Raw genomic sequence first — 14,246 nt, 5'->3', positions numbered from 1 at the left:
CATTTGACTGACAGGTGCGGAGGCCACACCTCCACAGAATTATTTTGTTGTTTTGTTGTTAATTGTTAACCCTGATGGAGCTGGGCATGTGCAGATAGGAAAGCATCAAGATTTAATACACATCAATCAGGTTATAATAAAGCAGAGCAATTCAAAACTCCATAAAGGCATCATTCTTAATATGAATTAACTTCATTCTTAACTGCTTAATCTGATAGAGGGGGAGGAAGGGGATGGTCCCCCCCCAGGAGGAGGAGGAGGAGGTGTGAGGGGTTATAAGCTTCTGTCCCAGACGGAGCAGTACACACTCCGGTCCTGCAGAGTAACTGAAAGAATAAAGGATCATCTCCAGGAAGAAGAGAAAGCTACAGTGATGGCAGTAACCCCACAGCACCTGCACCTGGCTGAAATGACTGCTGACCACTTCATCAGCGTGTGGGAACGATTTGACCGCCACGGTGAGTGAGGCATAATGACTAAATTGTAAAAAAAAAGTAAACTTTTAAACAAAAATTATAATAAAATATATTGACTAATAGAAAAGCAAATAAATAAATCAATAAATAAATAAAGAAGCAAACAGAATTGTTTTCTTTTAATTCCTTGCATTATTTAAATTTTTTTCTTTGCATTTTATTTTATTTTATTTTTTGCAGTAATAGTATTTTTTTTTATTATTATTTAAAATTTAAATATAGGCTAAATGCTGAGCATGTTCTCCTCGCCCTGGGGTTATCCATAATTTAAAAAGAATTCTAGCCGATTTGACTAAAATAGCATTTCGAATGGAAATAAAGAAGGATCAGTCATACTTTTCAGGAGGAATCATTTTTTTTTTTTTATGATCATTAATTTTATTAAACAGATTTATCTCTCTGGATGCTGAGTCTGCACATCCTCCATGGACGTGCCTGAGGGACTCGGAGTGGGAGATGAAATATTCGTTCATGTTGCATCTGATAATACAGAGTCCATCATCCACGACTGCTAGCAAAGAATGTCATTATCTTTAGAGTATCTTTATTATGCAGTTGGTACTTAACCAAAGTAAAATGAATGACAGGAAATCCTCACATTGATATTAACCTTTACGCACTAGTGTTCACACACACACACACATACATACAGACGAAAGCCATAGTGAATACCCTTTGGTGGTGAGCCTGAGGGTTTGCTCAGTTATTGGGAAATTATGCAAAAAAGGACATTTCACAATCACTACCACAAGAAGGCATTTCGATGGAGCTGATTTATTTTCTTTATGAAACAATTTATAAATATTTATATAACATACGTGAGTTAAAATCTTCCTTTCTGGACATATCTGGAAGAAGAAAGTTTTCCAGATTCAATATGATGCTTCTCTGGACATGTGGAAAGAAATATAAACCTACAACTTTCATGACGCTTCTTAGGAAATGGCTGGATTGAAGGAAAGGAGCTGGAGAGCTTTTTCCGGGAGTTGGAGACTGTGCTCTGGGGAACCAACACGGTGAGTACTGAGCACCACACACATAACACACAGGCTTCAACCTACACCGTGTTAAGATATCTCAAACCCACTTACTTATCTGCTTTTGATGCTGTCTATAAAAGTGGACAAATGAATGAAGCAGAGCTAAAAACTGGTTCTATCAGCCATCATGGGATTTTAAAATAACTGAGATCAGGAAGGAAAACTTTTCTGAAATCTCCTTATTAACTCCTTATATTTTCCATCTCTCCATTTATTGAGCTAGAAGTTGTCCTGAAATCCATCCCAAGTTCCCAGTTCTACCCCCACGGTGGATTAGCGGTTAGCATGTTCGCCTCACACCTCCAGGATTCGATTCCTGCCTCCTCCCTGTGTGTGTATGTGGAGTTACACGTTCTCCCTGTGCTTCAGGGGTGTTTCCACCACTCCAAAGACATGTGCTGTAGACTAATTGGCATCACTGAAATATCCAGAATGTGTATGTGTGTGTGATTATACCTCGTGATGGGTCAGTACCCTGTCCAGGATACCTTCTGGTACTCCAGGTTCCTATGTAGGATAAGCACTACAGAATAGAACAAGATAGATAATAAAATGTTCAGCAGTTCTGGGATTTGAAAACATCTGCACAACACATTCCAGTGCAATCCTTCAAATTCATGTTTGTGTTTTTAAGGATTCTGCGAATGGAGCTTTAAAAGAGAAGATGCAGGAGTTCATGAAGAAATTTGAGAAAAACACTGAGGGGAAGATCGAGATGTCAGAGGTACATCATCATCATCATTTTTATAATTTTGTGAGAAAAAATCAAAATCTTGTACAATGTAAAAGGTGAGGCCAGCACCACATGAATTAAAGATTGAGGGTGATATGGTCAATAACACAGCGAGGTCGAGAGCATGAAGCTCCTTCTCAAACAAATGATGCCTCACTTTATAGACGGATAGAACGTCCCCCCCAAAAATTACACTGCGTACGAGGGTCACATACAGAATCCCATGGTTTCATTGTCCAGGTTAGATTCCTGGTCACTAACCTAGTCACTGAAGAGTTAACTCTCAGTGCCGGTCCCAAACCTGGATAAAATGGAAGCCGGTCCCAAACCAGGATAAAATGGAAGCCGGTCCCAAACCTGGATAAAATGGCGCATCAGGAAGGGCATCCAGCGTAAAATCTGTGCCAAATAAAAAAAACATGCGGTTCAATTGATCCGCTGTGGCGACCCCGAACAGGGAGCAGCTGAAAGAACAACAACAACAACCTTGATGGAAATTGAGCCCTGCTCTGATTTGAAACTACAGCAGCAGACCTAGCAATTAGAATTTGTCCAAAGATTCAATCAGTTTGATTCGGGAAATTCTCCTGGAGTTCAGAGTGTTAACACTCTCATGGTTTCTCTTCATGCTCACAGCTTTGACGCTTTGTGACACGTTCAAGCCGTGAGCCATGGCTTTACAGTTAGAGACCATCGTAGCATTGACAGACACTGTGAAACAATTTGTAAGCTCAAGCAGATTTAGCTAAACTGGTCAATAAAAATGTGACTTAACGATCTAGCATTAGCTAGCTTATTTCTTGACGCAGATGGTAGGTTAGCTAAAATGGGCATGGTATCTAACTTGCAAGCTAAACCTGCTTAAATTTTTTTAGTTAGCAAACCAAATTCACTGTGATGACACTTGAATCCCTATGACCAATGATCCCTCCTAATATCCCTCCTGTAACCACGACTGACTTCTACAAAGGCGTCTGATTTGTGTTAAAAAACAACATATTTATGATCGTTTTTCTGATCAGTTTAAACAGGCGTAGCAGCATTAATCTGCAGCATTTACTGTGAGAGAAGGTGGGAATGGAGTGGATGGGTGGAGGACGGGTGGAGGAGAGGACTTTATTCTCACACAGATGTGAGTGTTTGTAATAAAAAGATTTACAAGGTTACTGTCCCAGAACATCACAATGCACCACTAAGGCTATTGGGGACCAAATTAAACCCATTAATGATTCCCAGTCCTAAGTGTTTCCTTGACACTGTGCCTGGATTAACAGCTTTTTTATTCCAGTATGGTTATTGGGGTCAGCGCTTAAAGCTCACTCAGATATCAAAGAGCAAGCGGACAGATGAGTGAGAGGTTGCTGATGCTCGAAAACGAAAGCCACTAATCCAGAAAGAGATCGCATATCTCGCTCCACTTCCCTGTTTTTCCTTCGTCTACCAAGTTCCACATGGATGAGTTTCCTCGTGAACATTTCTGACACCGCCTGCGCGCAGGCATTCAAACACTGCATACATTCAATTATTCATCTGTAACATATTTATCCAGAGGGTCTCACAAGTGAGGCAGAATCCAGGCCAAGCATCACAGACTGTTCAAAGACATGCAGCACTCATGTTACACCATCTGAGCAGAAACGAGTTTAACACAGCGGGAGGAAAGATCTGAAAGGTAAATCATTTGTTAAAACAAAACCACGGAGCTTTACTCGGTCACACCTCATTTGCATAAAATTGTATCGCGTAGACATGAAAATGAATGGATTTTAATGACATCTCCTGCTTTGTATAGAAAAAAAATATTACACAAATATTACACAGCTCAGTGCCTTTCTAGTTTATATATGTGCCTATTTGTAGTAGAGAAAGGTAAACTAGATATCTCGCTCACACGTAGTTCAATTACAAGCTGTTTTAATGAATAAAGTTCAAAATAAATAGACCAAACAATAAGCAGCATCGATTTAGTTCAATTCAATTAAATTTTATTTGTATAGCGCTTTTAACAATGGACATTGTCTCAAATCTTTACAGAACATAAGAAACAAAAAACATAAGTGCAAAAGTCCTAGATGTTAGACTAACTCATCCCTAGTGAGCAAGCCTGAGGCGACCGTGGCGAGGAAAAACTCCTTAGTTCACTTTTCTATCGTGATGAAGGTTCAGCTAGCTTCAACGCAGTCATCAGGATATATCAGTGGGATGACATGAAAGGCAAATATAAACAGAGGAATATGCTGCAGATATATTTGGAGGATTTTTTCAAGAAGAATTCCTGTAGCTAGCAGTTTTCACAAGATGACCTAGCTAGCTAGCTAACCCAGGCATTAACTTCTTCCCTCTGACTAATCCTTTGCTTATCAAATCTTCTGCAGGACAATTTTAACAAACTCAAGAAAGGGATGTACTGAAGGGAGATAAGTGAAGAAGGAGGAAAAAGTAAAGGGGAAAAAGGATAAGACACTGTATGATATCTGATCAGAGCCTGAAAAAATGCTGTAAAGCATACTAACATATTTCACTAAGCACTGTAAAATCTCCTTAGAGCATTAGGGGATTAGTTTACTCAGGCGTACACCAGCCCTGATTTCCAGGCCACTGGATCTCCAGGACTGGGAGCAACCCAGTGGAAACTGGGAAGGAAAACTGAAGTTGTTTATCTGAAACTCTCCGAGTTATAAATCACTTAACCCAGAGTGGAACATCCATCATTAATCTGGTGTTGAATTATCTGTGTTGGTTCTCGTCGGGCATAAAAGTGATAACCAGTAAGAAAGAACATGCAAGAACATACAGCAGCCTGTGTGACAGATGGGTTTGCGGCAGATTTTGTTGAGATTATACTGTATTTGACTAATAATTTGATTGTGTAGAGGATTATAGGGGCTGCTGGTAAAGACCTGACCTTTCGGTGTGATCCTGATATCTCCTGATTTATCTGAATCGTTGTTATGGTGCAGAAAAGGTTAATACACGGGTAAACTGCAGACCTCTGTAGTCAGAGGGTTTAAACATGAAGTCCTGCATCTGTAAGCTGATTGCACAAACAGGGATGTGAGTGTCTGAGATCATTACAACATCAACAACATCTCCATCTACTACCTTACTGTCTATGTGACGGAGCTCCATCCTCGCCGTAAATGCACTGAGAGCCAGGTGTGTGTTCTCAGAGCCCTGGAGAGACATAGTACACTGAGCAAACGTTTGTTTTGCCGTATTTCTGAATGTAAAACTGGAAAAATCTGATTTTGGGGAGTGACATCAAGATATGTGAAGCTGTTTCTCTGGTCAGGAAATGCACCAGTGTTGTCTTGTGTTGAACAGGAAGCCTGGATTGTTTGTTGATCATCATCAGGTAATCAACAGGAAACAGAATCCACACTCAAGTTATTTTTTATTCTTAATTAAAATCAGTATCAGCGCTTGAGTAGATCTTAGCTTTAACATGAACTGTTACGAAGCCTTAGTACAACATGAGGTCTCTGCTAGCGCCGGAAGGGAACTGCCCTGGTGGTACAGCATGTTAGTAAGCATTACAGTAATGATTAATGATTATATCATGAAGTCGAGGCAAAGGACAAGGAAATGAGGAAAAGGGAACCTCCTCTAGGAAACCACCCTGATGATCCTCCATCTTGTCTCATCACTACAATTCCACACAGTATGTAACCTACCATTTCAAAATGACCTGATTTTAATATTTCTACTGTTTCTAAGTAGGGAACAGAGCGGAGGGTTAAGTGGACAGATGGCTGTTAGAGCTTTGGTGTCCAGGGTATAAAGAGTTTTTCTCTTCAGTGGTTCAGCACCGTTGGCTTTTCAGTAAGAGAGGAAGAGATAACAGAGGGCATGAAATATGTTTCTGTCATGGAAGACGAGTGTGTGCTGTGCAGGATGTGTCCGAACGATGCCCAGGGCGGAGCAGCTAGATTTGGATATGCTTTGGGCTGTAGAAGTTGTGAAGGCTGATTTGTGTGTGTGTGTGTGTTTTACCTTACGGTCTTCTAAAAAAAGAACTAAGGGCAAGAAGCCTTTATTTTCACCACACATACATTACAGCACAGTGGTGGCTCAAGTGGTTAAGGCTCTGGGTCGTTGACTGGAAGATCAGGGGTTCAAGTCCCAGCACCGCCAAGTTGCCGTCAAGCAAGGCCCTCTCTGCTCTCTGTATCATGGCTGACCCTGTGCTCTGACCCCCAACCCCAAGAATGGGATAGGCGAAGAAAGAATTTCACTGTGCTGTAATGTATATGTGACAAATAAAGACTATTATTATGATACAGCACCCATGGAGCAGAGAGGGTTAACAGTGGAGCTTAGTGGTGGCTTGAACCCTGACCCTCCATCCTAATTAAACTCATCCCATTTCGGAGATGTTTCTCCAAGCTCCCTTGAAAGCAAATCACATCCTGATAGTGTCACCATCAGATGCTAGGGAGAGAAGAGTGTCCATCACTCTTGTTGAAAATGACCTGATGAGTTTGTGCCTCATTTCCAGCCTTGATTTGAGAGAGAAAAAGCAGACACTATAGTGATGGACTGCACTGTAAATATCACACTAGTGTAATAATTTTAGTATAAAACATCACTGTGGGTTACATGTGGATATGAAGGTACACACCACCACTGAGGACACTGGATGCATCTTAAAGCACATGCTACAGTAAAAAAAAAACCTTTCCTTTATGTGTGGGGCATATGTATGATGTCACATATATTTTTTGAAGTACTATGGCAAAACTGGGAGTTACCCCGGGGTTTTAAACAGTAGTGACTCCAAGCTCTGAGTCTCTCCGTCTCTTTCTTTCAGCTGGCTCAGGTCCTGCCTACTGAAGAAAACTTTCTGCTGTGTTTCAGACAGTTCCTGGGATCCAGCATGGAATTCATGACGGTACCACACACACACACACACACACACACACACACACACACACAGTGTTTTAGTGCAGTGTTTCCTTACCATATATCAATAAGGCTTCATCAGTCAGCTGTCTGATTTATAAGTTCATGATGTGTGTGTGTGTGTGTGTGTGTGTGATCAAAAGAGCTCTATTTGCAGCATGTCATTCATAGTTCATGTCCTGCAGCACATAGAAACTGTGTGTGTATGTATGTGTGTGTATGTGTGTGTATGTGTGTGTGTTTGGTAAAACAAGGCGACGTTTTAAATAATGCAAAGCAACAAAATGTGCTTGCCTTGTGCGTAGCATGTGGATTGCGGAAGTGTAACGTAGCAAGGGTGTTACTGCATAACGTTTGTCAATGTTACAGTACTTATTCTTTAATGATATATTAATTATATTATATAAATATTTCCGGGTGTTTCAGTGCACCAAAAAAAAAAAAGACTTAGCCTAACAAAGTAATCGATGATCGCAAAAATAAAGAAAATTTATAAAATTGTGTTTCACTTTATAGGCTTGGAGGAAATACGACACGGACCGCAGCGGGTTTATTGAGTCCAACGAGCTAAAGGTAAATAATAAATATAAATAATAATCAACAGATTTTATAAATAAACCTTCAGTACACACCAAAGTCAACTGCTTTTCTTCTTCTTTTTTTTATTAAGAATTTTCTCTTTGACCTCCTGAAGAAAACAAACAGACACTATGATGACAAAAGGATGAACGAGTACACACAGACTATAGTAAGTACACACGCACACACACACCTTTATACCCTCTGTATTAACACCACTAACATAGATTATTATATTCAGTAGTGTTTCATATTGTATGATTCATTGCTCTTCAACTGGCACCCCCGAACAAAGTGAGCAGAAATTATTATGTAAAATAATAGACTTTTAGAATAAAACCTGGGCTTTGTTGAACTTGCCATTTTCATCAGAAGCTGTTATGAGTCACAAAGCAGCATTACACTCACATACCTGACCGCAGAGCTCAAAGTCAGACATATCAAGACGAAACCTTAAGAGCCACGGCACTACAGAGCAATTCAAGCATAAAGTTCCAGCTTAATGCAGCTATAGATCTCAGAAGCTCAGAGTCTCTGCCTGGCATTCATAATCATTCATCATATCTTACCCTTTGGACCACTGGTGAAGTGATTAAGACCTCCTTATGATCTCCTCATCATGGCACCTGTTAATGGGTGGGATATATTAGGCAGCAAGTCAACATTTTGTCCTCAAAGTTGATGTGTTAGAAGCGGGAAAAATGGACAAGAGTAAGGATTTGAGCGAGTTTGATGAAGGACCAAATTGTGATGGCTAGACCACTGGATCAGAGCATCTCCAAAACTGCAGCTCTTGTGGGGTGTTCCCAGTCTGCAGTGGTCAGTATCTATCAAAAGTGACCCCACCTCACAATTTACAGGACTTAAAGGATCTGCTGCTAACATCTTGGTGCCACAGCACTCCTTTAGGGATCTAGTAGACTCCATGCCTCGATGGGTCAGGGCTGGTTTGGCAGCAAAAGGAGGACCAACACAATATTAGGCAGGTGGTCATTATATTATGCCTAATGTATGCTCACCTACAAAGTCAAAAACAGGCCAGCTCCCTCTTACCTCAAAGCTCTTATCACTGAACCACACTCCCTCAGCTCCACAGGTCAAACCATCTCTCAGTGCAAGGAAGGCCTGAGATCCCCAAGGTGGTGGAATGAACTTCCTCTAGATGTCTGAACAGCTGAATCACTGGCTGTCACTCTGGATAAGGACATCAGCCAAATGTAAATATAAATGTAAATATAGTCAGCTGAAACCTTACACACCCTACAAAAAACAAATATGACTGACCTCTCCTAGCTACGTTTTTATGGCTACTTGATTCAAGCAAGATTCTCAGAACCAGATCTCCAGCTGATTCAGAGCCTCGTCTTTAATGAAGAGAAAAACAAGGAGCTGATGAAGTGAGTGACTGACTCTCCATCACCACATACAGGGCAAAGGAAGGAAGTACAACCAGGAATCGGCCTGTGAACCTGGTGCCAGCTCAGCCATGTCCAGAATCACTTTACTATAAATCCCAATCACCCTGGTCATGTGATTATTCCGAACAATAAACGGCTTTAAAGTAGTAAAGTGGTAAAGTACAACATTTGCTTTGCTTTAGCTGTAACTAACAGGTGTTTCCTTAACCTCAGAACACACACACCTGATAACAAACTGAAATTTACATGGGATTGAAGCCGTACACTGATACACTCAGGTGATATAGTCGCTGGCATAAAACAACAGAAAAAGGTTTGAAGCCACTGAAACAACATGAGAAACCCAAATGAACGTACCTCTCTCCAGCATAACGGGAATCTCCATCCAAACAGACATGAAGATCATCAAATGATGTTTCCTGACCCAGCCAGATGATCACATGTTAGTACCTTAACCACCTACATGAGCAGGTAAACACCTAGAACACTAATCAGACCAGGAAGATAACAAACACTAGAGCAAGACGCTGATGAACCGGTGAGTGTCATCAGTAATCAGATGAGTCTGAATGTGGGTAGGAGCTTGACTGGAAATCATGTGATGAGATCACGTATGCTGAGGATCATGGGAGAACTGTAGTCCGGGAGTTTGAAATGTAGTCATTTTGGTTAAGCAAATTCAACAACACATTTGTGTATGATTTAACACACACACACACACACACACAGTGTAAAATGATTTACTGTTATGTTTCATATACAGCTGAAGATGTTTGACTTGAACGGTGATGGAAAACTGGGACTGTCTGAGATGGCCAGGTGAGTCATTGTGTGTGTGTGTGTGTGTGTGTGTGTGTTCACCTAGTGACTGCACATGAATTGAACGACTTCTCCACTCTGTTTGTTTATCAGCTCGTGTGAAGTTAAGCGGTTCATTAGTTGCTTCTGTGTCACTGCATGCAACCAAAACAATGCTGTGGCTTCACAAGCCACTGGATTATTAACACATGAAACTCTGGACACAGGAAACAGCTACACTAAATTGCCAAAAGTTTTGGGACACCCCTCTAAATCCTTGAATTCAGGTGTTGTTTTTCAGGGGTTGGGCTTGGCCACTTAGTTCCAGTGCTCTTAATGCTCCAGAACTCTTAATGCTTCAGCTTCATACCAAGACATTTTGGACAATTTCATGCTCTTTGTGGGAACAGTTTGGGGATGACCCCTTCCTGTTCCAACATGACTGCACACCAGTGACCAAAGGAAGGTCCATAAAGACACGGATGAGTGAGTTTGGTGTGGAGGAACTTGACTGTCCTGCACAGAGTCCTGACCTCAACCCCATAGAACACCTTTGGGATGAATTAGAGCGGAGACTGTGAGCCAGACCTTCTCGTCCAACATCAGTGCCTGACCTCACAAATGCTCTTCTAGAGGAATAGTCAAAAATTCCCATTAACACACTCCTAAACCCAGTCCCAGTTTTGGTCTGGCTCACAGTCTCCACTCTAATTCATCCCAAAGGTGTTCTATGGGGTTGAGGTCAGGACTCATCCATGTCTTTATGGACCTTGCTTTGGTTACTGGTGTGCAGTCATGTTGGAACAGGAAGGGGTCATCCCCAAACTGTTCCCACAAAGAGCATGAAATTGTCCAAAAAGTCTTGGTATGAAGCTGAAGCATTAAGAGTTCCTTTCACTGGAACTAAGGGGCCGAGTCCAACCCCTAAAATCAATGATTTGGAGCAGTGTCCCAAAACTTTTGCCAATATAGTGTATATGGTAGCTGAGTGGTTAAGGTGGTGGATTACTGATCAGAAGGTTGTTAGTTGAAATCCCGGGTCCACCAAGCTGCCAGTGTTAGGCCCCTGAGCCAGGCCTTTAACACTCAATTGTAAAAAATGAGATCAAAATGTAAGTCACTCTGGATCAGTGTATCTACCAAACGCTAGAAATGTAAATGCAACATAAGCTACAGGCTGAGAGACATGAGGAAGCTTAAGCAATAAGCTAAATGTCATGTTGCTATAATTATGAGGAAATATATTCATTTGTCTCCAGGCTGCTTCCAGTACAAGAGAACTTCCTGCTCAGGTTCCAGGTAAACACACAGTTCTACTTTTTTTGTAAATGACTTCGGAATTTTCTCTTTCAGTCTGTGAAAACATCAACAGGGGAAATACACCGAGTGTGAGAAATCACATGGATATCATTTTAACAGTGAAAGTAATCATGATGTGAAGGTTACTCTGGTGCTAGAAAACTCACTAAGAACTGATCAAAATCTCCAGCATCCAGTTCTTCAGCAGTGAGTCTGGGTTTGGTTTTTTCCACCAAAACCAACTCAGACCACAAGAAGCATGTCTTTTATATATATGTGTGTTTGTTACTTACCACAATATGGTAGCATTTTGCCCCTCAGACCACAGCTCCTGAAGTTTGAAATCAAAACCGTAGCAGAACGCTGTATGAAATTTTAAAGGCTTCAGGAGGAGTGGCATGTCTGTAGCTCCATCAAAACTTGACCTGAAAAGCTTTTTTACTCTTCATATTTCATACAGCTTTCTGCACTTCAATGAAATATTAACCAGAAAAGAGATCTTGTCTCTGCTGCTTCTAGACGAATCTATATAGTGCTTGCCGGAACCGCAGATTAAGATAATCCTTAAAATCCAGATGTTCATGGAGATAAAACACACTTTCTGTGTGAAGATTTATGTAACATCCAGTACTGTGGAAACGTCTTTAACACGTGAATCCTGCTTCTGAATTATTGAGTCAGTACAAAACAATGATGTTGCAGAAAAAATGACTGATGTTTTCAACAACTCATCCTGTATCCTCTGGTCTTTATTAGAGCTTCAAACTGTCCTCAGATGAGTTCGACGACATCTTCACTTTCTACGATAAGGTGAGAAATCCTCCTCTGGGAAAAGTCCCTCTGCTGCCAGACTGTGATCCAGCATTCAGATTCAATTCTGTCAGTTTCATTCCCCCATTTATTCGAATCCTTTCTTCCATCTGAAGATCTTATTTTATTCCTTCAGGATGGAAACGGTTACATAGATGAACAGGAGCTGGATGCGCTGCTGAAGGATCTGTACCAAAAACACAATATGGTAATATTTTCTATTCATTTGATTTAAAAAATTCTGCTTTTGTGTAAATAATTATAAGGAGGAGTTTGTGCTAGCATGATGTCGATGCGTAGTGAGGAAACATCTGAAGACCTTTGGCAATTCGTTCATCAGCAGTCTGTGAGGTAATGTGGGTCAAGAGGTGACGCAGGAGACGGGAGAGCTAGCAGAGATAGCTAGTCAGTACATAAGGAAGGAAGATATGCTAACCAGCTAAACCTAGCTGGTGGCTAGCTGGTGTCAGATGCTTCAGAAGCAGTCCATACAAGTAACAGGTAACATAAATGTCGAGTGGAGCGATAAACGAATTCATACAGCCGTCATCGTTTCGGTTAAATCGCATGTTTGCTAGCTAAATATGTCGTCGTACACAATTTGAAGGCTAGAGCTGTCTTTCAGACATGACCATTTTGATGTATCCTTCCATTTGATGACGCTGGCTCTGTGTGTGTGTGTGTGTGTGTGTGAGCAGGAGGTGGACACAGACAGCCTGGCCAGCTCGAAGAAGAGCATCATGGCTCTGTCTGACGGAGGAAAGCTTTTCCGTACCGAGCTGGAGATCGTTCTGTGCAAGGAGCCCCCTGTCTGACCTTTGACCCTATCATCCCAATGCAGGTGCATGTGCATGTTCCATCCAATCAAATGTATTTAACGTTATATTGAGCTCATATATATATATATATATATCTCTGAACTAAATCTCCTCCTCCTTAAAGTTAAACGCTCCCTGATACATTGTCACTTCTCTCCGTTCATTTTGAGGTCTCTCTCTCTCTCTGTGTGTGTGTGTCGGTGTATCTCTTTCCCTACCATGCTGAAATTCGTGTAAGATGGCTGCTATTGGGCCTGTGCTGTGTTTGCTGTAATAAATATCTGAGGACAAACACTGTACTCTTCTTCTTCTTCGTTTCCTCTTTATACGATCACTCCCACAGTGTCCATCACGGCTGGATTCTTCAGTCCTCGTCGTTCCCCTCAACATGGTACTCTACCACCACTGTGAAGATGGAGATACGCAGTGTGTTCTTACCTTCCTTCATGATGCTTTTGCTTAAAAACACACCAGCGACATTTGGCTCCCTTTCATGATATTAGAAAAATGCCATATAGGATTTCAGCCCACTCTCATCTCACAGCCTCTAATCAGAAGCCATTAAACCAGGAAGTCATTATTCTGAATTATTCTTGCAGCGTGCGTCACCTATAACAGCTATCTATAATGTAATATACAAAAATCTAATATAATAAACACGCTGCCTGTAGCTAGCTATAACAAGTGACTAGATAAGAGGAGTGGAAGTGAGGAATTCCTCCCTAATTCTGATTTGAGGTTAAGATGGAGAGAAAGGAGGGGTAGGAGCGCTGATTGATTAATATAGTAATGTGTGCAGCCTTAGGACTAGTGAGATAAGAGTTTTGCTGACTGCACACTTGTGTATCCGTAGTGACAGGACTAACTGATCGCTATTAACAACTAATCAAGAGGAAAAGCATGACCCATTTTTCACCAAGATAACGCCAAAGTCAACTTCTATAGGACAAGGACAAGCTTTGTCTTGAGAAACACACACACACACACACACACACACGGACGTTATCATTTTTCCAGCTGTGAGAACACTGAGCCGGAGCTGGAGCTGCTGCCAGACTTAGATTCAGATATTAGACTTTATCTTTCCCCCACAGTTCCCTGGAGTTGACTTTGGAGCACAGAAGAACTTTAGACCAAAAGGATGAGGAGATGCAGAGGGGCAGAGCCATTCATTTAATCCTAATGTTGTCTTTGTGGACAAACTATCAATCAATCTTTAACCTAAAAGCAGCATCCATCTCTCAACTCTCAGTAAAACCAAAACAAAAGACCAAACAAAACAAAATGAAACAAACCAAACAAAAAACCTAAAACAAAGCAAATCAAAACAAAAATAACCAAAACAAAATGAAACAAACGAAACAAAAAACCCA

The 14,246-nt window shown here is 41.1% G+C and overlaps 2 protein-coding genes across 7 annotated transcripts in view; one reads left to right on the top strand and one right to left on the bottom strand.

Annotated features, from left to right (window-relative positions):
- The window catches only part of helz2a (helicase with zinc finger 2a), a 34,670-nt gene extending 24,429 nt beyond the window's left edge, over nt 1-10,241 (bottom strand). The window contains exons 1-3 of one of the 6 annotated variants that reach the window (XM_058400823.1): nt 9,506-10,240; nt 8,784-8,924; nt 8,300-8,356 (exon numbers count right to left, since the gene is read on the bottom strand). The gene's annotated coding sequence lies outside the window, so the exon portion shown is untranslated. Of the gene's footprint in view, nt 1-1,972; nt 2,030-8,299; nt 8,925-9,505 lie in introns of those variants that run through there. The other 5 variants (XM_058400828.1, XM_058400827.1, XM_058400822.1 and 2 more) reach the window with 5 other exon arrangements.
- On the top strand, nt 308-13,156 carry LOC131360390 (calretinin-like). Its single transcript, XM_058400831.1, has 11 exons — nt 308-458; nt 1,416-1,492; nt 2,151-2,240; nt 7,060-7,140; nt 7,668-7,724; nt 7,822-7,899; nt 9,912-9,967; nt 11,206-11,245; nt 12,002-12,055; nt 12,192-12,263; nt 12,754-13,156. The coding sequence occupies exons 1-11, from the start codon at nt 374-376 to the stop codon at nt 12,868-12,870; spliced, it is 807 nt and encodes a 268-aa protein (XP_058256814.1). The 5' UTR covers nt 308-373; the 3' UTR covers nt 12,871-13,156.
- The last annotated feature ends 1,090 nt before the right edge of the window (nt 13,157-14,246 follow it).

Source organism: Hemibagrus wyckioides, linkage group LG10 (assembly GCF_019097595.1).
Source record: "Hemibagrus wyckioides isolate EC202008001 linkage group LG10, SWU_Hwy_1.0, whole genome shotgun sequence".
Taxonomy (NCBI): Eukaryota; Metazoa; Chordata; class Actinopteri; order Siluriformes; family Bagridae; genus Hemibagrus; species Hemibagrus wyckioides.
The sequence above is the reverse complement of the archived record's forward strand: the minus strand, read 5'-3'. Positions and strand labels throughout refer to the sequence as shown.